Genomic DNA, 25866 nt, shown 5'->3' with positions numbered 1-25866 from the left:
GTACAGTGGTCGGATGGGGATGCTGTGAGCTATGTGAGATGGATGATGTGTAGAGGAAAAAGAGAAAGATAGAGGATGGATGGATTCCGCATGTTGTGAGGGGTGATCCAACAAGTGGAGGTTCACGTTTGAAATGAGCTCATCCTTTTCATTTCACCAAGATTGACAAGATCCTACATTGCTATTCCACAAATGCGAACGCACATATATGCCAGTCAAGCGGGAGGACGGGAGAAGCAGTATGATGGGTATCTCATGCAGGTTATACAAGGTGTTGTTACAATGACTATTATTGCTCTTCTCCAATTCTCCACTTGAACTTCTCTTCATCCTGATCTACCCTGGTCCATTTGATCAATCTGGACGATTTTTCTAGCCTCTTCTCTTCTTTTCTTTTCCTGTACCATACCTTGAGTTCCATCGACCAAATCACAGCAACTGTCTAGGATTGATGGAATCGTGCTCGACAGTAGGGTTCAAAGGTTTATTCAAGTCTTTGCTATGTATCGAGAAGACACTAAATTATAAGCTGTCATATTCATCAGACACATCCAAGACAGGGTTAACATACACTTTTGTAGCCCTCTTCAGCAGGGTCCATCGGATGATCGAGGGATCTCGTCTTAGAGTCTCATCGAGTCGTTTGAGCACTATGGGCGAGGTATCAAACGTCATGGTGAAGTGGCTATGAGCGTATGATCAATCAGCCACACATCCTTGGCTTCAAAGCTATCATTACTTTCTCAAAGAGATAGGGCAAGGTAAGACAACTACTCACTCCCCCCTATCATGATACTGCCTCATCCTCCTCATCCTCTGCGGTAACGTCAGGTTGATACCCAATTTCTTCATATCTCGCACGACACCACCGGTGGAATGTATCTGATTGGATAAAGAGTTTATCACGGAACGCAAGTTGACCTGTACACGGTATCAAATCAGCAGCCATTCGATTTGGAGAAAGCAGGAGGAAAAGAAGAAGAAGAAGAAGAAGAAGAAGAAGAAGAAGAAGAAGAAGAAGAAGAAGAAGAAGAAGAAGAAGAAGAAGAAGAAGAAGAAGAGAGGGACGTACCGATGAAGTGGGGTTGTGTACTGCTATGCAGAATAATTCGTATAATGGCATTTTTCACGATATCTATTCGGTGATGAGCTGTCGAGGGTGAGGCTGAGGATGTTGGGGTGTTATGCAAGTTTGTCTCGTCGAGTTCGTGATGAAGTATGTACATGGAATGAGAAAAAGTCAAAATACCTTACCTTGGATGGATGTGAGAGATATCTTTCAGGTGGTAGGGAGGTAACAGCTGGTTTGGGATAAAATGTGATAAACTCATTTCGGAAATATTCCCTCCTAGCCCTCACTCTTCCTTTAAACCTCGTCTGTCGTGTTACCATTCTTTTCATCTCCAACTTCATATTCCTTCATCTCTTTACTTCACTTCATACCAAGAAATACAGTACATAGCAACATGTCAGACACACCACCACCAGATGCCTTGCCCGTCAATGGAAGAGATAGAACCCCAGAATTAGTCAGGTGAGCTCATCCCCCTTCACTCACTTACCAACCTCCCTACTCGACTTCAGCTAACACCCCTTGTACCTCTTCCAGTTCCCGTGAGAAACGTCGTCGTGACGAACCAGAGGAAGATGATCGTGACACACGTGATAGGTCCCACCACCGATCTTCGAGACGTCACCGAGGTGACGACGAGCGGGAACGTGATCCTGAGCGAGACCGAGAGAGGAGACATCGAAGACGAGAAGATGAGACTGAGGAAGAGCGCCGAGAGAGACATCGACGACGAGATGAGGAGACAGAAGAAGAACGACGAGAGAGGAGGCGAAGGAGGGAGGAGGAAACTGAGGAAGAGAGGGAGGAGAGACATCGCCGAAGGAGGGAAAGGGAGAGGGAGAGAAGGAGAGATTCGATTGGATCTAGTCGAAGAGATAGGTCGAGGGAAAGTCATCGATCTTCGACACTCAAGGATGATCGACCAAAGGTGAAGGAGCTGACAAGAGAGGAGAAGGAAGCTGAAAGGGAGAAACGTGATAGGGAGATGGCGGAGGAGAAGAGGGAGGCTGCTAGAGCTAGGGAAGCGAGGTTTGCTGAGGTGAGTGCAACTTCCATCTCACGTCGATCTGTCATATCATCCTGCATCATTTCCATCCTTCACTCACACCGCCTCAATGCCATCATCATCTCCATTTTTATATGTCAATTTCACTGACACCCGCTGCAATTTCTAGATGGACCGAGAACGTGAGCTAGAACGAAGACGACTCCGAGATGAAGAACGAGGTCTATCCCGAGACAGATCACCACCCCGTCGACGAAGAGGCTCACCATCTTACTCTTCTCCCGCACCCCCACGAGATCCAGCAACAGCTCTACTTGACGAAGTCGAACGAGAAAACCGATCCATCTTCATCTCTCAATTATCTGCTAGATTGACTTCTCATGATTTAGGGATGTTCTTCGAAGATAAGCTTGGTAGAGGTGCTGTGAGAGACGCTAGGATTGTTACTGATAAAGTCACGAGACGGTCCAAGGGGTAAGCTCGATTGGGAGGTTGCACGAAAGCGAGCTAACCCGACGATTTAGTATCGGGTACGTCGAGTTGGACGCCGTAGAACTTGTCGCTAGAGCCGTAGCAGTGAGTTGAGAGTCTTCGATCATGGCTGTGAACTCATGCTGACTGTCGTCTAGCTCACCGGAACCATCGTAATGGGATTACCCATCAATGTCATGCTCACAGAGTCTGAGCGAAACAGAGAACCTCCTGGATCGAGCACTGCTCCGTGAGTAGTGTCTCATTTATAACCTTGACTACCGCTGATACCCTCTTAGTGTCACTGGCGCAGATGGACAAACCGCTCGACCCGCGGTCACATTCGGACACACATTCCCACCTCTCTCCACTGGTCTTACCGTTCCTCCAGGTGTAGATGTCGACGCACACAGAGACGCTGCTATTCCCTACCATAGGTTGTACATCTCCAATATCGCTTTCAGTCTCTCAGCGGACGATATGAGACAAGTTTTCGAACCGTTTGGAGAGATTGAGTTTGTGGATCTGCATATTGACTTTGTAAGTTTGTAAAATCGCTGTCAAGGAACACATCTAACATTGGATTTCAGTCGGGTATGAAAAAGGGAACTGGTTACGTGCAATACAAAGAGCTTCAATCCGCTCAGATGGCTCTGGATGCTATGGCTGGGTTCGAACTTGCCGGTAGACCAAGTGAGCTATAACTCCCGCATGTGATGATTCCAGCTAACGACGTGGTATAGTCCGTGTACAAACCGTTCAAGACCGAGCTTACGTATCGACCGAGCAAATCGAAGATAACGGGAACTATGGAACTAGACTCGATGCGAATCAACGTCAACAGCTTATGTTCAAACTTGCTAGGGCTGAACCGACTGTCAACTTGGCTCTGTCCGCGCCGAAGCCTGCTGCTGTGCCGTGAGTCATTTCTCGCTTAGGTTCTATTTGTGCTGATTGGTAGCTATAGATCGAAAACCCCTCAGATGAACCCAACTCCATTCATCATTGTCAGCAATATGTTTAATCCTGACGAGTGAGCTACTATCCCTCTTCCCAATAGGCGGATCTAAGCTGACAGTGGATATAGGGAAACCGAACGAAATTGGGATCTCGACTTGGCAGAAGATGTCAAAGGTGAAGTGGAGAGTAAATATGGTAAAGTGAAGAGAATCAAGGTGGAGAAGATGTCAGCGGTGAGTTAGCTCAACCAATATCTTCGTCTGGAATCGAGCTGATGTTCTGATGATACCACAGGGCGAGGTGTTCATCGAATTCAACGAGATTGACGGTGCCTCCTCAGCTATCAAGGGGTTAAACGGCAGATTCTTCGGTGGAAGACAATTACAAGCTTCTTATATCTCTGAAGCGTTATTCAAAGCTCACTTGTAGATTTTCTGCGTGTTTAGGTAGAATTGAGTTTGATTTGGTAGGAAGATTATGGTTGTGGACGAGGGGTATCAGTCATGTTTACATTTTACTGTGACACAGGTTGACTCGCATCACGATCCCATGGTATAAGCTTAAGTGGTCCATATCTAAAGAGATCCAAGGCGAGTCTACCGTTTCTTTTCCTTTGTTCTGTGGTATGTAGTGGTTTGATGAATCGTTCGTTATGCATGCATGTTATTCTCATTATACTCGATTGCACTACTATGACGATGACGTGTGATGTTAAAACGGTGACTTCCACTCTCCACTTCCGAATCTCGTAATAATCGTACACTCGTACTTCGTATCTTCCTTCTTGATCTTCCCCATTCAATATCCTTTCTTTTATCTACGTCCTCATCCTTCCATCTCAGCTACATATAATCACAAGCACCTCTAAGAACCTTCGTACATATATCATCCACACCTCTTCACTCGCCGCATCCTGTTCAATACATACTCGCCGGTCCATCCCTCAGTCACCCCACTCACATCATGGCATTCATACTCTCCAACCTGCTCGGCTGGCTTAGATCGCTGTTCTTCGCAAAGCATCTGGAAGTTACCATCGTAGGACTGCAGGTAAGCTAGTTTATCTCCCTGCATCTATGGGAAGATAGTGTTCAGCTGATGAAGTATGGGCTGATTAGGCAAGTGGGAAAACATCGTGAGTATCTTCCTTTTTTTTCCGTGACCCTCCAAAACCCAACCCCTCTTATCTCTCGATTCGCCTCCTATGCATGTAGACGAGGAGGTGGGAAGATGAATATGCTGATTGGATATACTACCCGACAATAGCCTAGTCAATGTACTCGGCTCGAATCAGTGGTCTGAGGATGTCGTTCCCACCGTAGCGTTCAACTTGAGGCAGGTGAGGAAAGGGAACGTGACAATGAAGGTATGGGATGTAGCTGTGAGTTTCACTTCATTATGATAATGTCAACTTGCCTTATCCCCTTTCCGTCTACGTTCTTTTCATCACTCATCGCACTCGGCTTTTCATCCTGCGACTTGCGCTTCCTCGACTTGTATGCTAATACCCTTCCTTATATCCCAGGGCCAACCGAAGTTCCGAGGAATGTGGGATAGGTACTGTCGCGGAGCAGATGCAATAATGTGGGTATCCTCCCTTTTCTTCAATCAGAGTTCAGCTATATTACGTTGAATGTTCTAAGCTGATATCACGAGCAGATACGTGGTAGACGCAGCAGATGTACGCTTTCCCGGGACTTCCTCCACTGAAGGAAGAGCATAGCTTACATGTGTTCCATGGTGTAGAGATCATCCCTTCCCACAGCTACTTCCGAATTGCACGCCTTACTCTCCTTACCTGCATTATCGTCGGTCCCGTTATTGGTATTAGCAAACAAGAATGATCTACCAGATGCGATTGGGGTGGACGATTTGATAAAGGAGATGAAGTTGGGTGATATTGGTGGGAGGGTGGTTTCGGTGAGTCGATCATTTCTTGACTTCATCTCAGAAGAATCACTCCTCGTCCATCAACATCATTTATTTCCATATCGTATGATTATGGGAATTTACTGATAATTTGTACTTCGATCCAGTGCTATTCCACGAGTAATAAGACGAAACATAATTTGGATATCGTCCTAGCCTGGTTAACTCAACGAGCGCATTAGATTCACGATATCTCACACTCTCCACCAAGCATCTTCTCCCCCACTATAATATTACCGAATCATGTCAGAGCTCTCACTTCATATTCGATGTACAGTTAAATTCGTCCTTCAGAGGTGCAAAGTAATTTATTAGAATATAAACCAATGTATGCATTTGTTGTAACCTTCATCCTATATCTATTATTCTATCCACCATTCCTCCCACCCTTCGGTCCCTTTCCATTCCCCTTGGCTTTTCCACGGTTCCTATGAGGCGGCTGGTTGGGATAATGCTTCTTCCATGAGGGTAGTTCGACGATGGGTCTGGAAGGGTAATCGCCTAGTTTGGATTTATCGTTGATCACTACACGGCATGTTATTATAATCAGCACAATCGGCAGGTGTATTTGGAAGAATGAGGTACTCACACCATGGCGTCTGGACATACTCGTCTCCTACTCGCTCCAACTCCGGTATCCAGGTCCTCACGAATCCGTTGTCCTCGTCATAGTCATTTGCCTGTTTGATAGGGTTGAATTGTCTTGACGAGCGGGGATCGTTACCTACTCCTGCTTGGTATTGCCAATTTCCCCAGCTAGGGAGTGAGGTTGATATTAGCTACCGATCGTCCACTACTAACATCAGAGAGGATAAGCCCCGACTCACTTTGAACACGTATCATAATCTACCAAATTCATCTCAAAGAACTCCGCACCGATCCGCCAATCGCAGTATCTACAATCACCAGCAATGTCAGCCCGATTTCTCCCCAATTCCTGACTTCCATCTCCCCTCAAAGACAGGTTACAAATGAATAGATCAACTCACAAATCCTTAGTCAAGAAACTAGCAACATTCTGTCTCCCCCTATTACTCATCCACCCCGTCTGCACCAACTCCCGCATATTCGCATCAATAAAAGGTACACCCGTCCTCCCTTCACACCATCTCCTGGCATTATCATTTGGATCTTCCAAATTGCTTTTCTCCCATTCCGAGGGGTTGGGTCGGAGGTTCTGAGGATAGGTAGATATCTGGGAAGAGAATCCGTCGGGGTTGAATAGACTTGAATTGGGGTTGAGCGGATCTCGCAGTTGGGATTTGCTTTTAGATGAAGGCGTGAGGGAGGTCTTCAGGACTGTGTATTGGAAGTAATCTCGCCAGAGGAGTTCAAATAGGATCCCTAAATATACATAGTAAGCTATCAGATTATGTTGAGGTTGTAGACACAACTCACAATAAACATTCTTCCAAACCTCCTTATCCTTCCCTTCCTTCTCTAGCAACTCACCAACTCTCCATCCTATGACCTTGGGCGAGATGATACCAAGGCACAACCATGTAGAAAACTTGGTACTGAACCCTTCGCCCAGTAGCCCGTTCCTAGTCTCTTTATAATGTCTAGCTTTCATCCCTTCCTCCCACTTATCCCCGTTGGCATGACCGATATAATCGTCTACTCTCTCCAGAGCGGCTACTTCGGTACCTTTGAATGGGATTGCTGATTTTGGATGAAGGTTTGGTGTGCCCTCTTTAGGTGAGGATGTGGAAGACCAGCCCCCTATAGGTGGATTATCGAGTAGGGGCTTGACCAATTTCACATATAATCCCTCGAGCGTTTCTTCGGCTCCGATAATTCCACCTTGACCCTCTTTCAGGTTTAGCATCTCAGCTTCGATCTTAGGGAAAGGCTTCAGCTTCCCCTTGGTCTTAATCTCTCCATTTAATGGCTTGGCCGTATCTAATGGTTTGACGAGCATCTCATTCAACCCTATCCCCAAACCTTCTACCTGCTTCCTAAATTCCGTATATACATCGGGAGTATCCAACTCAGGCTTGAACGGTAGGTGCTTGGGCGGTATCAAGGTCTTACTATCATGTAATACTATCTCTTCGTCAAGGGAAGATTGAATACGTCGGTAGTTCGAGATCTCTTCTACGGTATATTCCCTCTGAGCGTGTATACCTTCGATCTTCCCTTCGTCCTTCTTGAGCTGGTCAACTATTTTGGGTAGGATCACTTCAGGTGGACCACACGCTAATAACATATCTCCTCCCGATTTTCTGTACGACTCCCTCAATGAGAATACCGCTTCTAACAAGAACTTGAGACGATAAGGTGATGTTCGATGGAATCCCCCTACTCGGGATAGAGGGGAACATCTCGTAGATTTGGGTTGATATTTCAATGAGGCATTTTGATGTTCTGCTGGTTCACCGGCGCGAGGAGCGGGAGGAGAAGAGATGTTGGATAGATGGGAGAGGTCGAGTTGACGGGGATCGAATATGTATATAGGGAGGAAGTGGGTCGAGGTGTTATTGGGTGAATGAGCTTGATGGAGGGAAGGGGAGTCGTGGAGACGGAGATCGAGGGTGTGGTAGTGGATGAATGTGTTCATGATGGTGGATTTGAGTGATCTGGTGATGGAAGGAAGGATGTTAGTCATGCAATTGTTTTATCTTCAAGATGGTGAGGGATAAAGTACATGTTGAAGAGAAAAGTTGCCTCTTATATATCTCGTCAGCTCAGTAGTAAAGTGTTGATCTGAAAATCAGGTCATCGATCGATTTGAGTGTTATCTACCCCACAATCCCCCGCATCCTGTTGATGTCATTGTCACGTGACATTGCTTCTCTGACCCTGAGCTATCCTTCGGCCCGTAGAATAGACAGATAACTGGGGAATGGTGTGATGAAAGAGGACCGTTGCCTCTTCTTCTTCTTCATTCACAACCCATCAAACATACTCTGTACATAGCACGACATGCCCGCACCAACACCAAACATCGCCATCCTAGGCTCAGGCACATTCGCCAAAGCCTCCTACCTCCCTGCTCTCCTCTCCCTCCATCCTACAACCCTAAACTTCCACTCCATATGGTCAAGATCCCCCGAATCCGCTCAATCGCTCTTATCTGTAGCTCAAGAATCCAGCTCGATCTCGCCCGAACTGAAAAGCGGAGATGAAGGGCTAGAGTCTATCTTGGCGAATCCCGAGATAGATGGTGTATTGATTGTGTTACCTATCACGAGTCAGCCGGATCTGGTGATTAGGTGTTTGAAAGCTGGTAAACACGTTATGAGCGAGAAGCCCTTGGCGAAGGTTGTGGATGACGCGAGGGTGTTGATTCAGAGGTATGAGAGGGAATATAAGACCAAGGGGCTGATTTGGAGAGTCGCCGAGAGTGAGTAACTATCTCATTAATAGCTGCTGCATCGGACAGGCTTCAGTTCTATGAGGACCAGCTGACTTATGGACATCTCGTAGACTACTCGCACGAACCTATTCTCAGAGAGGCAGGCGAGCTTATCTCTAACACTCCCGAACTCGGACCCATCTTATTTTGGAATCTAAACATGCAAGGGTACATTGAAGACGGATCGAAATATCAGAAAACCACTTGGAGGACTATTCCAGATTATCAAGGTGGTGAGTGTATCATCCATCCCACTCGCTAAGTCATCTGTATCTACGTAAACCTGATGCCAACTCCCCCCAGGTTTCCTCCTCGACGGCGGGGTTCACTGGACCGCCCTCCTCCGAGTCGTCCTCCCCACTTCAGCGCGTCCATCATCCCTCATCTCATTCTCATCGCTGCATCGAACTCACCTTCTCCCACACGATACTCTCCAAGCTATCTCCCTCCCCTCCAAATCCAGCACTACCGAATCTCACGGTCCAAAGACCAAACTCACCACAGCGGTGAATGACGAAACCAAGGTCCCAGGGGGTATAGGTAAATCCTCTCCTACAGGTCAAATCCTAATTTCATTCGCTGGGTCCAATATCCCTCAAGATAAGGCATTGCCCAATGGGGTGAGGATAACTTTCCTGAATGGGGTGATGGACGTTACTGCGGGATTTAACGAGGAAAGCGGAGACAGGACATTCAAAATTGAGGTGGTACCTGGGGAAGGAACTGGTGTAAAATCGTATAAGACGGAGGGGAAGATGGATGGTGTCAAAGTGGAGATTGACCATTTTGCGAAAGCCATCAAGGAGCTGAAAGGTGGTAATAAATTAGATGAGGATTCGGAAGGGAATTATGCAAAGCCTAGAGACGCACTTTGGGATTTGGCGGTGTTGGAGGGGATGTTGAAGTCTCATGGGAAGGAGGTGAGTGTGGATGAGATGGTGGGGAAGTAGGAAATGATCTTGGGATATAAATGGATATATGTATTTACTCGGCACGTTGGGATCAGCTTATGCAATTGCAGTTTGCTACTCGAGCCATACGTATTACCAAGTTGCATGACGATTGATTTTCCCAAACTAACATATACAAAATACTGATTCGTTATTCAATATTTACGATTTTTCACTCTTAAGATACCCAAATTGAAACTCGAAATCAGACCATATTATATCTTATACACATTAATTAGTTATTCAACATGATCATGAGATCCTGAACCTTTCCTGCGCTCACTCCCCACCTACTTTCCCACTCACACTACTTCCCCCCTCGCTCGCATGACCCGCTCCAGCAACTGGATGACCCAACGCAATCCCTCTATCCCCCGTCGCTCCAGCGGCGATATCCCCAGTATCGGCCGCACCACCCGTACCACCCATACCCATCCCAGCACCTCGAGTGCCCATACCCGCTCCCGTTCCAGTGAGAGTATCTCTTCCAGAGGAGATTCCAGTAGGTCCCTCATCGTCCTCTTCAATGGCTGATTCGTCGTTTGGACCCACTTCTCGCATTTGAGGTAGGTTGGGGGAATGTTTGGTCCCTCCTCCGCCCCCACCGCCTCCCAGGTGGAATTGAGCGAGGTGGGGTTGACGATCTTTCGATTCAGGGAGGGTGGAGATGGCGTGGGTGAGATGGTGGTGCAGGAGTTCACATTCGCTGGGAGTGTGGAGTTTGTGGTCAGCACGATGCCAAGGAAGAAGTGAGAGGCGTCAAGAATGTGCAATCTGTCATAACAGCTCATGAAACATAGTGACGAGCGCTACTCACCCCTTCGCACCGATCCAATCTTTGTCAAACTCGAATTTGATGTACCCGGACTTGGGGTAGGAATCGTTCTTGCTCAATTGAGCATTGTCGCCCAAAGCTGATTGAGCGAAGTGTGAGAAGTGCGAGATGATCTAGAAACACGACAAGGGGGATCAGTTATCTTACTACTATTGCGTGGAATGTGGGCTGCAAGAAATACCCACCGGAACAGTAATCCAACTTCCCTCGCCCTTCTTCCCCCCACCCACCACAATCTTACTCTTATCAATAGCCCCAAGGGAAATTACCACCCCTGAAAGTTTACTTCCATTGATGACCCCCGGATAGCCCGTCTCAGCATTTTGGTTCAAGTTAGTCGCACCAATTTCATTCCCTTTAGCGGGGGGCAACATCTCCCCCTTGGGAGTTTGATCAATCACTCTCTCTCCTTTCCCTCCTTCTGCGCCGAACCCTGCTGATCCGCTGGTGATGGTATCGACAACACCAGTCTGGGCGTGGGGGGAGGAAGCAACGTCAGTGTTGATAGTTTCGGAAGTATCTCTGTTGACTGTTGATGATCGTCTGAAGAGGTTTTTCATCTTTCCCATCAGACCACCGTCTTCCTCTACGCCTGATTCGGTTCGGGTGCCGGCGGAGACTTGGGTGGAGTGCGAGGGCATGGCGTGTGAGAGAGGCGCGGGGGGTGTGGTAAGTACTGGGTTTGGGGGTTGGGTCAGAGGGAGAAGGACGAGGTGGGTCTGGTCAAAGGGGATCAGCTTGCATTCCTTAGGAAGGTTTACTGTTTAGCCTGAATCAAGCTGACGTGAGATCAATTTCCCACGTCCACCATTAAGGTTTATCTAGCCCTCTTTGACTATGCGGCAGTATGAGAATCATCCCAGACTCACCTCTGTAACACCAGCCTGTACCCTCCAATACCATTTCCCTTGAATCTCCCCGTCACCTGCACCAGCGGCCATCCCACCAGAGGTAGTATTTTCAGACTTATGTCCAAAAGACAATCTTCTTCCCCCAGCAGGAGGCGGATTAGTCACATCCGTAGACTTCCTCCTACCTCCTCCAGAGATCACTCTGGTCAGAGCATTCCCACCACCATCGTCAGAGCCGAATGATCCGGTGGATAATCTTCGAGTGGCCTTTGGGTCGGAATGGGGGATGATGTGAATATGGGCTAGGCAGGGGTAGACATTCTTGGGTTTGTGGGTTGAGGAGAGGGATTGAGAGTCTGATGAGGGGATGAATTCCATGGTGTGTTGTTGATGTTATTTGTGCTTCAAGTGTAAGTGTAAGTTGAGTGATATATAAGTAAATAAGTAGAGATGAAATGGGAAGGAAGTATGATATTTGGTGGAGCGTCCTAGTTGATATATGAGTTGTGAGAGTAGGAGTACTTCCTTCGACGTCACTTTGGCCTCCCCTTTGAGTGGTTTGATCAGGTGATGATCATTCCTCTTTACGTGGGATAAGATTCAACTAGTACAAGTAGCAGTCTAGCAGATCTCATACATTGGTGCGTACTCTCGCTCTTACTATATATCTCTATACATCGGTGGTATCGTGACCTCTTTCATCTTTGTTTCCCACTGCATCAATAATCGAATGAGATAGGAGGATAGCATAACCAGATGATGTAATGCGAATATCAGAGTGGAACTACCGGGAATAGCTAATCACCGGAATATTCTATCCTGCATTTATTCCATTTTATCCCGAGACCAACTACTGACACGGAGATTCCTTTGACTCCGCTTCGAGTAGCCTCCGTAGAGTGACGGCCGACATTTCGAGAGGTCAATTACTCGAGTACATCGTTGCATCTCTCTCTCTCTTCCATGTCTGACAAGTGCTACCTCAACGAACCATTACTCTCACTTGTATCACCAGCAACCAGCAGAACGGATGACCTAGATCAAACGACAATTAGTTCACCCTCTCCTTCTTCCCTTCCACTTGATTCCTTTCTCCTCCGGTCACACCCCCCCTCCCCATGCCCCCTCGTCTGCCCTCTCGACAATGCGTCGAACTCGTCCAACTGGGATTCCTCCTACCATGGGCAAGTACATCCCGGAGCATCACCACACTCCCCAACTCGAATCCATATCATTACGACCCGACATCAAATCAAGCCGAATCAAGTAAGATGGCATCTTCACGACTTACTATCCACCCATCCGACCTGCACAGAATGGACCAATCTGCACCGATACCACCCTCACACTCCCAATCATTCATCCACGCTCAACTGTCCATCCCCAGCCCACCTCTCCCCTCAACTCTACTAGCTACTCTTCGCGCAAATCCCCAGCATCTGACGCTCGCGTCGGGTCAAGCCTTATCAGCCTATTGTCTGCGCATGGGCGACCTGAAGTCGTATAGAGGAGTATGGCACCTCATAGGCAAGATGCGTATCGCCCCAATCTCACTGAACAGATCCTGTCTCTCATTCAGGGTGCCTCTCATATCTTCACCCTCTGAGGGAAGCGTCAAGGTCAAGGAGAAATATAGATGTCGACCTAATCGATGGGCCTTCAAGATGTTCCCCCCACTTCGTTATCTCCCTTCATCAAAGTACACTTCACAGGATCTACTACGGCATCTTCATTACCTACTGTTAAATGGAGAATCGCCAAGTCTGCCAGAATCATCGGGGTTGATCAGATGTAGCGTGGATTGGAGCATAACAGGCGAAGGAGCGAAAGAAGGACGTGCCCTGGAACTGTTAAATTTGCATCTGGCATATAATTACAAACTTCCCTCAGAAGGTGGTCTGGATGGATTAGAACTGGTGGATATCTATCTGAAACAATTTCCAGAGAATAGAGTGAATAGACAGACATTACATCTCATGGCCAAATCTTACATATCCCCGACCCTACCAACGACTGTGATCGACAATCAATCAACACCTGAATTGAGACCCCAATCCCCTGAGCTGATCCAGCTGAAAAATAAGATCCTAGCTATCATCTCGCATTTCTCCCTCACCCATGACATCATCCCTGGGCCCGAGACATACCGGATCTTAGCCAAGTTCGCCGCGTACTACAAGCTAGAAGATGTGGCACATCTAGCCTGGAAGGGGTGGTACGATGCTATCGAGCATAAAGAGGAGAATCGCATGAAGGCGGTATCTTCCTTGAAAGGGGCAGATGGGCTGGATGGTACTGTGAAGATCCGATTTAATAGGATTGGGCATATGAATAAGCGGTGGACTAGGATTGTGAAGATGTATGAGAATCTGGGATGGGTAAAGAGGGAAGAGGAGAGTCAGGAGTATGTCTGGGTGGGGGAGATGGGTCGATTGGCGGTATTGAACGAGGCCAAAGAGCTCTTGGCTGAGGAAAAGGTGGTTGAGGGGAAGACAGGAGACATCCAGGATGAGATCAAGTTGGAAGGTTTGATCAAACAAGTGGAGAAAGAGATAACGCTGGAGGGGATGATGAATACGCAGACGAAAGTGGAAGTGCCATTGAGAGATGATGGGAAGCTGGAAGATGCGCTGCGACCGATCGTATCGATATCCTCGAGTCAAGCTCAAAATGTTCACACTGAAAATACGAAAGAAGAGATCAAAGTCAATATCAGCGAGGACGAGCATTCGAAAGAGCCAATCCTGCAAATTGTCAAGGAAGAGAAGAAGAACCTATCACCCGAAACGACCACTCTACCCGAATGTCCAATCGCGTCTCACGAAAACCACAAACCCCCTTACTTCGTATTAATTCGAGATGGATCGACAGTGAAGATCCGATCGAAGAGTAAGGACCACGAAATAGACCTAGAAGGAATGGATGACAAGCCCATCTGGGAGTGATGCATTACACATGTATCATCTATAAACAAATGCAAAATGCCACAGACAATCTATATTCAAATTCTACTTGCTCGCAATTCTACTCACTCAGCATTATTCAAAGTATATCATCTAAAGAACAAATCCAAATGCAACGAATCAATTTACTTCACAAACTCCCCTTCCTCATTTCCTCCTGTATGGCCCACTCCACCCCCTTCTCCACATCATCAGCTATAATCGTAGCTTTATGACTAGGTACTTCCCCGTGAGTATCGTGGAATACCCCCGTCCTCACTAGGATGGAAGACCAGCCGTGGCGATTGGCTCCGTCTATATCGGATAGGGGGTTATCGCCTACCATATACCTATGGAAGAGAATTAGCATTAGCCTTAGCATATAAACCGCAACAGCGAGTGAGAGAGAGAGAGAGAGAGAGAGAGAGAGAGAGAGAGAGAGAGAGAGAGAGAGAGAGAGAGAGAGAGAGAGAGAGAGAGAGAGAGAGAGAGAGAGAGAGAGAGAGTGTGTGTGTGTGTGTGTGTGTGTGTGTGTGGATATAGCTCACACATTCAGTGCTCCCTCTGGATCTCTCCCCACCTCTCTCAAGTATCTACGTAGCATAAGTTCCGAGAAATCGTACGTCGCTTTGAATGGTTTACCAAATTGTTTATAAGGTAGATCCAGACCTGTGGTTGACTATGCGGATGAAGAACATCAGTCCCTTATTCTGAATCTCACTTCTTGCGTTGCCTTGAGGTTGAGACGGGACCAGCTCACCTTGTATACACTCTCAAGGGATAATCTAAAAGCACCTTGGCCCAATCTCGGTATTGGCCAGTCTCTATAAATGAGAGGTTATTGATATTAGTGTATTTCCTAAAGAAGATAGGATACAAAGTACACTCACGATCTCCACTCCACATCGGCATTACTAAACACCAACTCCACGTCTCCTTTTACGTCCGCTCTATCATGCCCCTCTCTCCTCGTCCCGAAGATCCCTCGATGAGAAGACATCAGATCAAGAATTAAAGTGATATCTCGGCCCCAGTCATGCGAGTCATGTAACATCAACGCTGCGGAGAATGGTATTTGCGAGAAGTCTTGAGGCTGGAGATAAACTTTGGATCAGCACGTGGATCTTACAGAGACTGTCGCTCTTTCCGAATTGATGGAGTTTGGGGATATTATTTAGGCAGAAACAGATAGACTGACCCTTGCAAATCCCCTCTCCTCCTCTGTCAGCTCCGTCCTATCCCATATAGAAGGTTTCCAAGCTACAATATCCTGAGGGATGTAAGAATGTTTGAGACCGTACCTATCCGCACACAGAACAATTAGCCACGCGTATACTTGATACCATAATAGTTTAGTTCACTTACGACTCAGCTACCCTCCTGCAACTCTCGCCTTTCCCACCAAGTACCAACACCGGTTTATCCTGATACTTCTCCACATATTCTTTGATAGGCGTATGGCTTTGCACCAGCTGGTTCTCTGTGAGCTGAGCAGATGTTATCAGCTCATCTTCTTTCTACTTTGCTTTACTCATCTAGTAAGTCGAGAAAGACCTGCCTTGATACCCAGCTCGGAAGATAGTGCCGCTCTTCGCTCTTCGTCTGGTACGCCCCCGCCATTGGTGATCAGTAGGAATGGTATTGGTCTATATGATATGTGAGCATGGGATCAGGGAAAGGGGAGTGGTCGGAATGGGGCGAGGTGGAGACGGAGAAGAGCCGAAGAGGGGTGGGAGCGAAGAGGAGAGGAGTGGACAAGGAGAGGGGAAAGGGGGCATGAGCGAGATGAAACTGGAAGATGAACTGGCAACATAGAAGGTGAGGAGGAGGGAAGAGGAGAGGGAGGAGAGGGAGACAGAGAAGAAGAAGAACGGATATGGGACAAAACCGAAGTAGAAGAGACTTCACTCGCTTGGGCAATCTCCCATCTTCCCCCGATAACAACTTCAACACCCTCTTAGCCTGAGGTAGAACATTATGATGACCTTGTTTGAGCACGCCGTCCTATGATCAGAGTTATCAGCAATTCATATTGCCCATTGCTAGACGGGAAGACTACAGATGCGAAAATCTTGGACTCACTATGTCGAAGGCAAATGCCAGCTTGTTAGGGAACGGTGCAGATTTGGCTTAACCAGCGAGATAAAACAAAACATATCAGCTCAGCTATGTCAGTCGATCTGAGATACAAATGATTTGTAACAACTCACAATGCAATGACCTTGTACAGCCAACTTGACCCGCAGATACCACTCTACGCACGCTCCAGGCTGATCTCAGCATTCCGAGTATCAGCGATGTTGATCTCTGAGGATATCGGTAGTTGAGATATCAAGAAAAAAGCAGAAGAAGAAAGGAAAAGCTCAAAGTCAACTTTTGTAGTTTGGTGATAACCGCGTCATACCGTTTCACCCAGGCACACTTCTACCAAAATAACAGTGATGTATCATTATAGCATTTATTGTAGCATCTGATATATGACATGCATGAGATATGTAACATGGAAACCTTACTTGATTTTGTAGTCGACTTGGCTTGTGATATTAGATAGGAGAAGCAGAAAATGTTTATTCGTGCGGTACTATACAACGTCTGATTGGAAGTCCCTTTATCCCCATTTCAATTCGACCGATACTACTCCAGGTGATGATCACTTTGCTCTCCTCCACTAATCCCACGTCCAATAGTTGTTATTGTCCATCCTGAGCCCAAGCCTAACTCGACACCAGACTCCTCCACCCCACATCCGGCAGCTCTTCCCTCTCCTTATCCTTCTCATTCTTCCTAGCAAGCACATGAGGCGGTACGAACCCCTTATCCCTCAACGTGCCTTCATCTCCCCCATTCTCCCCCTCTTCATCATCGCACTCATCTCCTAAGCTCTCGTACAAAGCCCCCGGATCATTCTTATACGACTGCATCTGTTCTCGTTCCCTCGACACTGACGCAGATCTCGAACTCTTCCTATTTCCTTGCGTTCTACCCCGGGGCGATGATAGACCTAACGAATTCTGTTCGATCCCTCTCTGTCGCATCGCCTTGAGTAAGGGGGGCACCAACATCCCATGTTTATCAGATAACGAAGTTTTCCTCTCCAACTCGGTGACTGATTCATGCCTAGTTCGAGACTTGGGCAGATGAATGGCCATGGGCATCGACATTGCTAATTTTGATATTCCACTTTCGTCCTCCACTCCCTCGTCATCCTCTGACGAGCTAGAGCCTCGACGGAGGGTGGCGTACATCGACCCATTCTCTTCGATACGTCTCCATGCGGCTCGATGGGATGGGGCGTCAGCGGCAAAGGTTCGTGAGAGATTCGCTTCGACGATGTTCCGTGTTCGTGAGATAGGTAATTTGGCAAGCTTCTCAGGTGGGAATGACGAGGACTGAGGTCGAGGAGGATGATGATCGTCCATCTCCATGTCGAATACGGTGTCTGGAGTAGTCATCAGAGTAAGCAAATGTATCTAAAAATAATGTTAGATCGAGCTATTACTCACCCTCGACTTCCGCTGACCCCACCTCACTTTTCCCCTCAGGCTCTTCAAACGTAACCTTCCCCTTCCCTTTACCCTTCGCCTCCTTCTCATCACGCAGCTGTCTGACCTGAGCAGGTCTCGGCGTTCTACCCTCGCCTTCTTCCTCTTCCACCGCAGACATCCTACCGTCGTTACTTGCCCTCAGGGTCGCACGTTCCTCATCTATCCAACTATCTTTGTCCGCGGGTACTTCCCCATTGGACTTCGACGAGCTTCGTCTCCTTCGTTGACTTGTGCCTACACTGGCACCGCCCATATGATCCGCGAGACTACTAAATACGTAGCTCATAGCCACTGCTCTGCTGTCATCTCGTTTGTTGTATGTGTTGGCCACTTGGTCAAGGGTCTTGTTGATCTCGTCTTTGAGATCAGGCGGAGCAGTACTCGGAGGTGGGGCGTAGAACGCATTAGCGGAAAGAGACTGAGCAAGAAGCGAGGCGCTGGGCGGATTCACGGAAGGAGAGGTCGAAACTTTGGCGAGAGGATTATCGTCTGAGGGTACCGATCGGTCTTTGGACATCGGACGGCTGACATCGCCCCCTCGCGAGGTACTAGCGCTCCTCGATTGCTCGAGGACATCTCCCTTCCCTGGGCCCTCCTTGTATTTTTCCCACAGCATCTCCACCTCGCCTCGTACTTTCTCCTCCAAGTCTCGCATCTCCTGCGTCTTGGACGAGATATATCTCCTCACTTCATCTTCCAGCTTCTTGTGCGCATCTTTGAGGTAGTCGCCCGCGTTATCGCATAGATCTCGTAGATGCGGGTTATTGGGTATGAACGGAGGAGGGAGGAAGAAGGGGTCGTGGGGTGGTGGGATCAAATGATGCGGATCGGGTGTGGAGTTGGGTGCGGGATAGGGATTGGGAGTGGAGTTGGAAGGGGGTCGTCCGAAGTTTGACGATGATTTGGGGTGATCTAGTCGTATCTTGGAGAATGAGAGGAGGTTTGATTCGGTGTCGAGGTTGTCTCCATACTAAAATGATTTTAGCTCTGTCAATCTCACGCGGAACTCACAAATATCCCACTTCCCAAATCTACCCTCACCCATTCCTCCTGCGCTGCCTCGTCGCCTTTCGCTTTTCCTTCAGCCTCGTAGCATTTCACATCGCACAACCAACATATCCTCCATGATGGTCCGAGGATATCTCCCTCCTGCTCCATTGCGTTATCGTCTTCTCGGAAGACATCTTGGTCGTATGTGACATATCCGCCGAGTTTCTATGATATCGTCAGCTTCAGTCGCGCATATCTGCCAAGCCTAGCTCACCACTACCTCCCCGCCAACTGACAAATACACCTTGATACTATCCCTACTCTCCTTCTCCACCCTCTTCTCGTCTTCTTTCGCTATTCTCCCGTTCACCTTCAAGTTGAGGCATTTGCAGGTGAACGTGAATGGGGTACTTTCGGATGGCAGGGGTGCGTCTTTCTGCCCCGTGTCGTGGGTCTTGGAGGATGGAGGGTCGGTCATGGTGTGGTCGGTGCAGGTATGATGTGTAGTTAAGAGGAGGAAGAAGAGAAAGAAGAGTAGTATTGATGTTGAGTTGAAAGGTGATCCGGTAACACTAGCAAGTGGAGAAGGGATATCCATACAACCGGATCTGCCTAAAAGTAGGCGCGCAGTTAGTCCCCTTGACCCAAGCCTAACCGATAAACCTTCTGACTGTACATATATTTGCCACCCAATCGATGTTTTCGTATTTCACTTTTTCATCTCCATAATCTGATAATCTCAGTTGAGCATTTAATATCGGATACACTACCGACACAACATGCCGCCCACACCCTGCTCGCTATGCCATACCGCCAGGGCTCTGGTGAAAAGGCCGAAAACAGGCCAACAAGTTTGTAAGGATTGTTTCTTCGAGGTGTTCGAGACGGAGGTTCATAACACTATTGTTGAGGGGAAAGGGATATTCGAGAGAGGGGAGAAGGTAGCGATAGGTGCAAGTGGTGGGAAGGGTGAGTGGGCGTTTGAGTGAGATCGATGCATCGTTGCCGAATCGTTTTTGCTGATCTGATTGTTATAGACTCTACCGTGCTGGCTCACGTCCTATCGGTACTGAACAAACGATACCACTACGGATTGGACCTGTTCTTACTTTCTATCGATGAGGGTATCACAGGGTATAGAGATGATTCGTTGGAGGTGAGCTAGCCTTGTTTCTCTTTTCAGGACAACCAGCTTACTCCTCGTATAGACTGTTAAGCAGAATCAAATTGAGTATGGACTACCCCTCAAGATACTCTCGTATAACGAGTTGTACGGCTGGACAATGGATAAGATCGTTGAGCAAGTCGGAAGACGAAATAACTGTAAGCTAAGTTTTCTTTTGAAGTTGCTCGAGCTAATACCATGTCGCAGGCACATTTTGCGGTGTATTCAGACGACAAGCATTAGATAGAGGAGCGGCCCAACTAGGTGTAGACCATATAGTCACAGGACATAATGCGGATGATATCGCTGAGACCGTTCTCATGAACAGTAAGTCTACTTCTCACTCCTTTACTCATCACAGCTGACCGAACATCTAGTCATGCGAGGAGACATCGCCCGTCTCGGACGATGTACCGCCGTTACCACCCAAAGTGAAGATACTATCAAGAGGAGTAAACCTTTCAAATACGCTTACGAAAAGGAGATCGTCATGTAAGCTACCTTCTACCCTTCAAGAATGACGCTGACATCCAAGCAGGTACGCCTACTTCAAGAAACTCACTTACTTTTCCACCGAATGCATCTATTCTCCAGATGGTGAGTTCATACGGCCATGACCCTCGCTGATATCATTAGCCTACCGTGGCCACGCTCGAGTATTCCTCAAAGACCTCGAAGCGATCCGACCAAGTGCGATAGTAGATATCATTCATTCGGGAGAATCATTCCAGTTGGAACAGAGTGTGCAGAAGGGGATGAAAGCTATGCGTGGGTCTCGTTTCTACTCTGTTTTTCACCCTCGCTCCGCTTCGCATCTGTCCTTCGTTTCTCCTATCTCCCTCCCCTATCTCGCCTTGCCTCTCGCCCACCCCCTTCTCCTCTACCTATCTCCTGTTTCACCCTCCTTCCCTCTTCCCATCCTCCCATCTTCCCATCTTCCCTTTTCATCAATTCTCCAGCCTTCTCCCCCGCTCGCCCCATGCCCTTCCTTTCCTTATGTTACACTCCCCTATCCCTCCTCGTTGTTTTCTCTTCCCCCGCTCTTCTCCTCCCCTTCTCTTCTTCATCCTCTCCTCCCCTCCCCTCTCCTCCCCTCTCCTCCCCTCTCCTCTCTTCTCCTCCCCTCTTCTCTGCTCTCCTCTCCCTGTCACCCCTACACAAAACGCATACGTCGATAGAGCTGACTTAAACCACAGAGACCTGCTTGAGATGCGGGTATATCTCCTCGAACGATCTTTGCGTAAGTCAGCTAGCGGACAAGTCCACAGAAATATTGTAGCTGATCATGTCGACTTCACAGAAAGCCTGCGCTTTGTTGGAAGGCTTGGAAGCTGGGTTAGACAGGTCTGCTCTGGTAAGTGCTGACATATCACCTGCTGACAATTACTGATGTATGATGAATCCCAGCGCCAAACCCAAGCGAACTCCTCGAACGCGCCGACGGGACATCGTACAATCCCGATGTTCGAACGTTATAGTAACGTTGGTGCGTCCCAACCTGCAGAAGGGATCGAAAAGGCTGTCCAGGCGATCGAAATCAAGTAGATACTATATCATAGAGGACATAATATACCCAGCACATGCATACCCATTTGTTTCATGTATGGGAGCAAGAGATATGACATACCGCTCATCGCGCCTCATCAAGACCTTGCGATGGTTCCGGATCCTCCTGCATCAGACCCAGCGTGATGATCGCCATGACCTCGGCAGGTGAATGACTTTGCAGTAATTCCTTCACGTCCTCATCTTGAGGGCCAAATGTCCAACGGTCGCCGTCTTCGATATTGGAATTGTTGGGCGCGTTGTTTTCGTTTCCAGAGCCATATTCTCTTGATTTTTGGGAAGTAGCGGGTCTAGTGTCACCTTGGAGTCTTGACTTGACAGTGGTGTAATTCAGTCCGGTCCTTCGCTTAAACTCGTCTTCATCGCTCGTTCTGATCTCTTCGGTGATCGTTCTGGGGTACATGTGCTGTGTAAGGGCATGCGTTGCCCTGGTGATGCGGTCGGTATCGCCAGATAGAGCAGCTGCGTCAAATTCCGCCTTGAGTCGAGATCTTGTGGTGTCACCATCTAAAACATGTCGATCAGCACAGACAGAACGAATGAAAGGTGAACGAATACAACCATACCTTGTGACTCAGTAGTACCTGAATTGTCAGTCTTGGTAAAGGAAGTATCGTTGGTCTCTTTCCCTTTGGGCATTGTGTCAGATTAAGGTAATGACAAATAGAATAGAATTGGATGTTGAGTCGGGTCGATTCGATGGGGAAAGCAAATTCACCCTGCTGTATGTACCCTTTTATATCAGTTCAAATCTGGGTCTTCTCCACGACTCGAACATGTCGTGGAAGGTACATCTACAATCGGACTGAGACTCCAGATGCTTGGGTCCAGATCACAGAAGTACATATCACACATCCGCTCATCTCGGCGCTACAGGAACGTCGCTCGTGAACGACACTCCGGACTCATGACTGGCTTTCCTGTAGTCGGAAGATGTGCTGCCTGGACCAACGAATGGCCTGGACCGGAAAGATCATTCGAGACAGTTGAAACATGACGAGGAAGGATAGTGTTATATGGAGCAAAAAATGAATGTGGGAGCTGACGTGATCCTTCACTCACCAATGGGATTCTCATCATCTCCCAACAGAATAGCGGAATTTGCGATAGACTTCATGCTGCATGCCTTTCATAGATTTGATGAACGAACATTGCAATATACCTAAGATATACATACCCATCCGTTTCATGTACGTGACTTGAAAACATCATCGGGCCGCTCATTGCGCCTTATCCTCCTCTTCCAATTGTTTCATTGCTTGCAGCATGATACCCTCGTTCATGCGTCCCATAGGCCCATGAGTTCTTTCAATCTCCCCCATGGCCTCATAGAAGGTCATACCTTTGCCTTCTGCCCGAAGCTGCTCGGCATATCCATCATCTGTAATCGCAGGAGCAGTTTCATCCTTGTAATCACCCCTTGTAGATGATTGAGCATTACGAGACGAGGTATTGCCTGTAGACTTGGACGCAGCAGTACTTCTCTGTTCCCATTCCAAATCCGCCAATCTCTGTTCGATCGCGTCCCTCGCCATCTTACTTCGGATATCTAAGACCAAGGTGTTCGTCGCCTCGTCGATCTGATCAGCATTGCCCGAGGCTAAAGCTGCGGGGAGTCCCGGGTCGTTCAAGCTGTTTAGCAAGTAGTAATCTAAGACTAGCATGTCAGCTTATAACACCGTACATGAGAATCTGGACTTCTATGTAAGGAAATGAGACTCACCGTCAGCTGAGGAGGGGTTGGTAACAGCAGTATCTGATGTAGCAGGATAAGAGATCGGCGTTAGTCATCAATCAAAATCACTTCGCATTCAATTTGAGTCACCGTGTTCAGGATCTGGGCATGCGATACCCACTGGTGTTAGTTAAGAAACTTGGATTCCCTTTAGAATCGTTGGTCATTTGTTCGTTGTCAGACATGTTCCGAATGTGCTTATTTTGCAAAGATTGTTGACGATGTTGATGTTAGCATAGGGGGAGTGGCAAATCAGTCAGGCGCACGGACCATTCACCTTTCTATACCCTACACATTCTAGGATTTATCGACTCGAAAAGTGCATACATCCTTTCATCCGATACATGAAAGGTGAACTTGGTCTTCTCTTCATCTGTATCTGGAAACGTGTCTTAGTACACTCGGCTTCTTGTTCTAGATGGTCGGACTCTCGTCACTGTGCTAAAGGGATGTGCGCTCGTCATGAAAAGTCGAGACATTTCGATCACTCTCATGTTGATTCAAGATTGACTAATGAAGGGGCTGGAATGATCATACGAAAGACCCAAAGCATGTCATACATGATCATCTGGTTGATGACTGGCTGACTCGTTGGTTCACGCATGTTTATGATCGGCTCAATCAGTGATGTTGGACTTTGAGCTGACGAGAGGTATTGTACTCGACCATCCTTTCTGTGAATCTCACCATAGCAATGTCGTCAGTTGAGGTGGCACGGACCTTAATTTAGTTGCACGATATAGTAGTCTTCGGACATTATGAATGACGCATTCAGCCGATCCTCCCACCCGAACACGAGGTCAGCTGCGCCACTATGATCAAGTGGAAACAATTGATTGAGGGGAAGGATCATCATTACACTGTGCTAATAATATGTGTGAGCGCTATGATCACCGTTGTTCGGCTTCCAAGCCAAGGCATCTCCATTTCCCCATCAAAATCATCAGTTCCCATCACATCATCCATGGTGAGAACCCTCAAAGGATGTATGTAAGCGAATGGGAGAGGGTCCTTTGGGCTAAAAATTGAATTGGATCTGACTACAGTAGCAACTAGCTCGCACCAGCGAAAGGAGGGTAGCGCCCATCGTATCATTCTGTTTGATCTGGCAGGTGGTATCTGATGATGGTGGTGGTCTTATTGTACTACACTGTGACGAGTACCAAGGAAGGTATGCAGTAATGAATATGTATATAATCAGCTTTCCTTTTCCTATCCTATTGTCTTGTTTGTTCTTTCTTTTTCACTTGCTGCGTTCAGCACAACAAGGAATATGAAACTCTCGCCAACCAATACCGAACCGTCAGCGAAGAAGCTACTGCCAAAGTAGCCGAGCTACAAACCTTAATAGCCCATAAACAAGATGTTGCGTCTGCACATCAAGAATTATCCGAACTCAAGGTAAGACTCTCTCTCCTCTCTGGTCATATCGAGGCTGACGCTCATTCCTTACAGGAACAAGCTGCCAACGAAGCAGCTGTAGCAGGTAGAGAGAAGGAGAGAGTATCGAAGGAGGTTCACGTTCACCTCGCAACTATTGTAAGTCGCACTTTCTCTCCATCAAAAGACATATTTGCCAACGTCTAATGGTACCACCTTGCAGGAGAATCTAGAAGAGAAGATCATCGCTTTGAGAGGGGAGACCAGTGCCGAGGCGGCCAAAGCTACCGCCTTCCAAAGTACCATCGATCTTCGCAATGAAGAGATACGACAACGTCAAGCTCAGATCCAGTCGTTGAAAGAGAAGAATGATGCCATTGAGAAAGAGAAGAGTGACATGACGGTGAGTGCGAAATACCCAGCTGCGATGATATACGTTAGCTGATATATCATACACCTAGTCCAGGAATCCCTTGAGACCACTCAAACCCACTTCCAAAACCCCCTCAACCAATTCGCGTCCCAGCTTAAGACCAACAACGCCCCCACGCTACTGAGATGCAATTGTTGGAAAAGAAGAAGAAGAAGGCCGAGCAACAGCTCGAACAGGAGCGAAGGATAACATCATCACTTCGTAATGAGAAAAACGAAGTGACCGATGCTAACCGTAAGCTCAAGGAGGAGAACGAGGGGCTACGTTCCACCATCACCAATACCAAGGTGAGTTGACCAACAATAACATGTTCAGCGCTGACTCGTTCTTCTCACATAGGATGCCGTCGAGAAGGTTGATGGCGATCTCCAACAAGCCATCGCCAACTTCAACTCTCGAATGGCTATCCAACTCTCCTTCCACCACTCCGCCGTTGAATCTCTCAATCTGAAGGAGAGGAAGCAAGCGAAACTCCTTTCCGATGCCAAGGACCAAAGGGATGGGTAGATAAGAAGTTAGAGCAGATCAAGATAGGGAAGGGATGCCTGGCATCGCAGCTACAGTAGTCTAAAAGGATTCGTGTTTCAAGGTCCCCCCTTCCGAAACTGTCACGCATGATATCATTATGGGTGTAGCCGATTCGAAACATTCATCTACGTACAATCGGTGGTCACTTCC

At 47.6% G+C, this 25866-nt stretch overlaps 13 protein-coding genes across 13 annotated transcripts; 6 read left to right on the top strand and 7 right to left on the bottom strand.

The window, feature by feature from the left end:
• Nucleotides 1–429: 429 nt before the first annotated feature.
• On the bottom strand, nucleotides 430–1123 carry I302_107748 (mitochondrial 37S ribosomal protein bS6m; the record flags this gene model as incomplete). The annotated part of the gene is made up of 4 exons (XM_019193123.1): nucleotides 430–499; nucleotides 572–685; nucleotides 779–921; nucleotides 1073–1123. The coding sequence occupies 4 exons, from the start codon at nucleotides 1121–1123 to the stop codon at nucleotides 430–432; spliced, it is 378 nt and encodes a 125-aa protein (XP_019044600.1).
• Nucleotides 1124–1466: 343 nt separating this feature from the next.
• I302_107747 (uncharacterized protein) lies at nucleotides 1467–3938 on the top strand (the record flags this gene model as incomplete). Its single annotated transcript, XM_065870527.1, has 11 exons — nucleotides 1467–1534; nucleotides 1610–2111; nucleotides 2248–2552; nucleotides 2603–2654; nucleotides 2708–2799; nucleotides 2849–3089; nucleotides 3140–3242; nucleotides 3293–3467; nucleotides 3517–3582; nucleotides 3637–3742; nucleotides 3804–3938. 11 exons carry the CDS (start codon nucleotides 1467–1469, stop codon nucleotides 3936–3938), a joined length of 1845 nt encoding a protein of 614 aa, XP_065726599.1.
• Nucleotides 3939–4472: 534 nt separating this feature from the next.
• Nucleotides 4473–5620, top strand: I302_107746 (uncharacterized protein; the record flags this gene model as incomplete). The annotated part of the gene is made up of 7 exons (XM_019193125.1): nucleotides 4473–4559; nucleotides 4628–4644; nucleotides 4776–4890; nucleotides 5035–5093; nucleotides 5169–5190; nucleotides 5256–5429; nucleotides 5546–5620. 7 exons carry the CDS (start codon nucleotides 4473–4475, stop codon nucleotides 5618–5620), a joined length of 549 nt encoding a protein of 182 aa, XP_019044602.1.
• A 185-nt stretch (nucleotides 5621–5805) lies between these two features.
• Nucleotides 5806–7998, bottom strand: I302_107745 (uncharacterized protein; the record flags this gene model as incomplete). The annotated part of the gene is made up of 5 exons (XM_019193126.1): nucleotides 5806–5963; nucleotides 6028–6194; nucleotides 6266–6334; nucleotides 6428–6782; nucleotides 6837–7998. 5 exons carry the CDS (start codon nucleotides 7996–7998, stop codon nucleotides 5806–5808), a joined length of 1911 nt encoding a protein of 636 aa, XP_019044603.1.
• A 365-nt stretch (nucleotides 7999–8363) lies between these two features.
• On the top strand, nucleotides 8364–9746 carry I302_107744 (uncharacterized protein; the record flags this gene model as incomplete). The annotated part of the gene is made up of 3 exons (XM_019193127.1): nucleotides 8364–8784; nucleotides 8868–9029; nucleotides 9100–9746. The coding sequence occupies 3 exons, from the start codon at nucleotides 8364–8366 to the stop codon at nucleotides 9744–9746; spliced, it is 1230 nt and encodes a 409-aa protein (XP_019044604.1).
• Nucleotides 9747–10025: 279 nt separating this feature from the next.
• I302_107743 (uncharacterized protein) lies at nucleotides 10026–11810 on the bottom strand (the record flags this gene model as incomplete). The annotated part of the gene is made up of 4 exons (XM_065870526.1): nucleotides 10026–10452; nucleotides 10564–10694; nucleotides 10767–11300; nucleotides 11451–11810. The coding sequence occupies 4 exons, from the start codon at nucleotides 11808–11810 to the stop codon at nucleotides 10026–10028; spliced, it is 1452 nt and encodes a 483-aa protein (XP_065726598.1).
• Nucleotides 11811–12550: 740 nt separating this feature from the next.
• I302_107742 (uncharacterized protein) lies at nucleotides 12551–14377 on the top strand (the record flags this gene model as incomplete). The annotated part of the gene is made up of 1 exon (XM_019193129.1): nucleotides 12551–14377. The coding sequence occupies one exon, from the start codon at nucleotides 12551–12553 to the stop codon at nucleotides 14375–14377; it is 1827 nt and encodes a 608-aa protein (XP_019044606.1).
• Nucleotides 14378–14525: 148 nt separating this feature from the next.
• On the bottom strand, nucleotides 14526–16657 carry I302_107741 (TIGR01456 family HAD hydrolase; the record flags this gene model as incomplete). The annotated part of the gene is made up of 10 exons (XM_065870525.1): nucleotides 14526–14724; nucleotides 14923–15053; nucleotides 15135–15198; nucleotides 15265–15467; nucleotides 15573–15675; nucleotides 15740–15861; nucleotides 15933–16020; nucleotides 16287–16378; nucleotides 16457–16503; nucleotides 16585–16657. The coding sequence occupies 10 exons, from the start codon at nucleotides 16655–16657 to the stop codon at nucleotides 14526–14528; spliced, it is 1122 nt and encodes a 373-aa protein (XP_065726597.1).
• A 431-nt stretch (nucleotides 16658–17088) lies between these two features.
• On the bottom strand, nucleotides 17089–19387 carry I302_107740 (uncharacterized protein; the record flags this gene model as incomplete). The annotated part of the gene is made up of 4 exons (XM_019193131.1): nucleotides 17089–17813; nucleotides 17878–18889; nucleotides 18931–19134; nucleotides 19184–19387. 4 exons carry the CDS (start codon nucleotides 19385–19387, stop codon nucleotides 17089–17091), a joined length of 2145 nt encoding a protein of 714 aa, XP_019044608.1.
• Nucleotides 19388–19688: 301 nt separating this feature from the next.
• I302_107739 (cytoplasmic tRNA 2-thiolation protein 1) lies at nucleotides 19689–21619 on the top strand (the record flags this gene model as incomplete). The annotated part of the gene is made up of 10 exons (XM_065870524.1): nucleotides 19689–19878; nucleotides 19947–20065; nucleotides 20118–20232; nucleotides 20282–20401; nucleotides 20452–20566; nucleotides 20613–20671; nucleotides 20744–20842; nucleotides 21271–21314; nucleotides 21375–21428; nucleotides 21482–21619. 10 exons carry the CDS (start codon nucleotides 19689–19691, stop codon nucleotides 21617–21619), a joined length of 1053 nt encoding a protein of 350 aa, XP_065726596.1.
• Nucleotides 21620–21704: 85 nt separating this feature from the next.
• On the bottom strand, nucleotides 21705–22279 carry I302_107738 (uncharacterized protein; the record flags this gene model as incomplete). The annotated part of the gene is made up of 2 exons (XM_019193133.1): nucleotides 21705–22147; nucleotides 22207–22279. The coding sequence occupies 2 exons, from the start codon at nucleotides 22277–22279 to the stop codon at nucleotides 21705–21707; spliced, it is 516 nt and encodes a 171-aa protein (XP_019044610.1).
• Nucleotides 22280–22860: 581 nt separating this feature from the next.
• On the bottom strand, nucleotides 22861–23560 carry I302_107737 (uncharacterized protein; the record flags this gene model as incomplete). Its single annotated transcript, XM_019193134.1, has 3 exons — nucleotides 22861–23291; nucleotides 23364–23396; nucleotides 23497–23560. The coding sequence occupies 3 exons, from the start codon at nucleotides 23558–23560 to the stop codon at nucleotides 22861–22863; spliced, it is 528 nt and encodes a 175-aa protein (XP_019044611.1).
• A 629-nt stretch (nucleotides 23561–24189) lies between these two features.
• Nucleotides 24190–25695, top strand: I302_107736 (uncharacterized protein; the record flags this gene model as incomplete). The annotated part of the gene is made up of 6 exons (XM_019193135.1): nucleotides 24190–24252; nucleotides 24636–24776; nucleotides 24831–24914; nucleotides 24979–25158; nucleotides 25332–25475; nucleotides 25528–25695. The coding sequence occupies 6 exons, from the start codon at nucleotides 24190–24192 to the stop codon at nucleotides 25693–25695; spliced, it is 780 nt and encodes a 259-aa protein (XP_019044612.1).
• Nucleotides 25696–25866: the final 171 nt, after the last annotated feature.

This window comes from Kwoniella bestiolae, chromosome 6 (genome assembly GCF_000512585.2).
Source record: "Kwoniella bestiolae CBS 10118 chromosome 6, complete sequence".
NCBI classification, from domain to species: domain Eukaryota; kingdom Fungi; phylum Basidiomycota; class Tremellomycetes; order Tremellales; family Cryptococcaceae; genus Kwoniella; species Kwoniella bestiolae.
The sequence above is the reverse complement of the archived record's forward strand: the minus strand, read 5'-3'. Positions and strand labels throughout refer to the sequence as shown.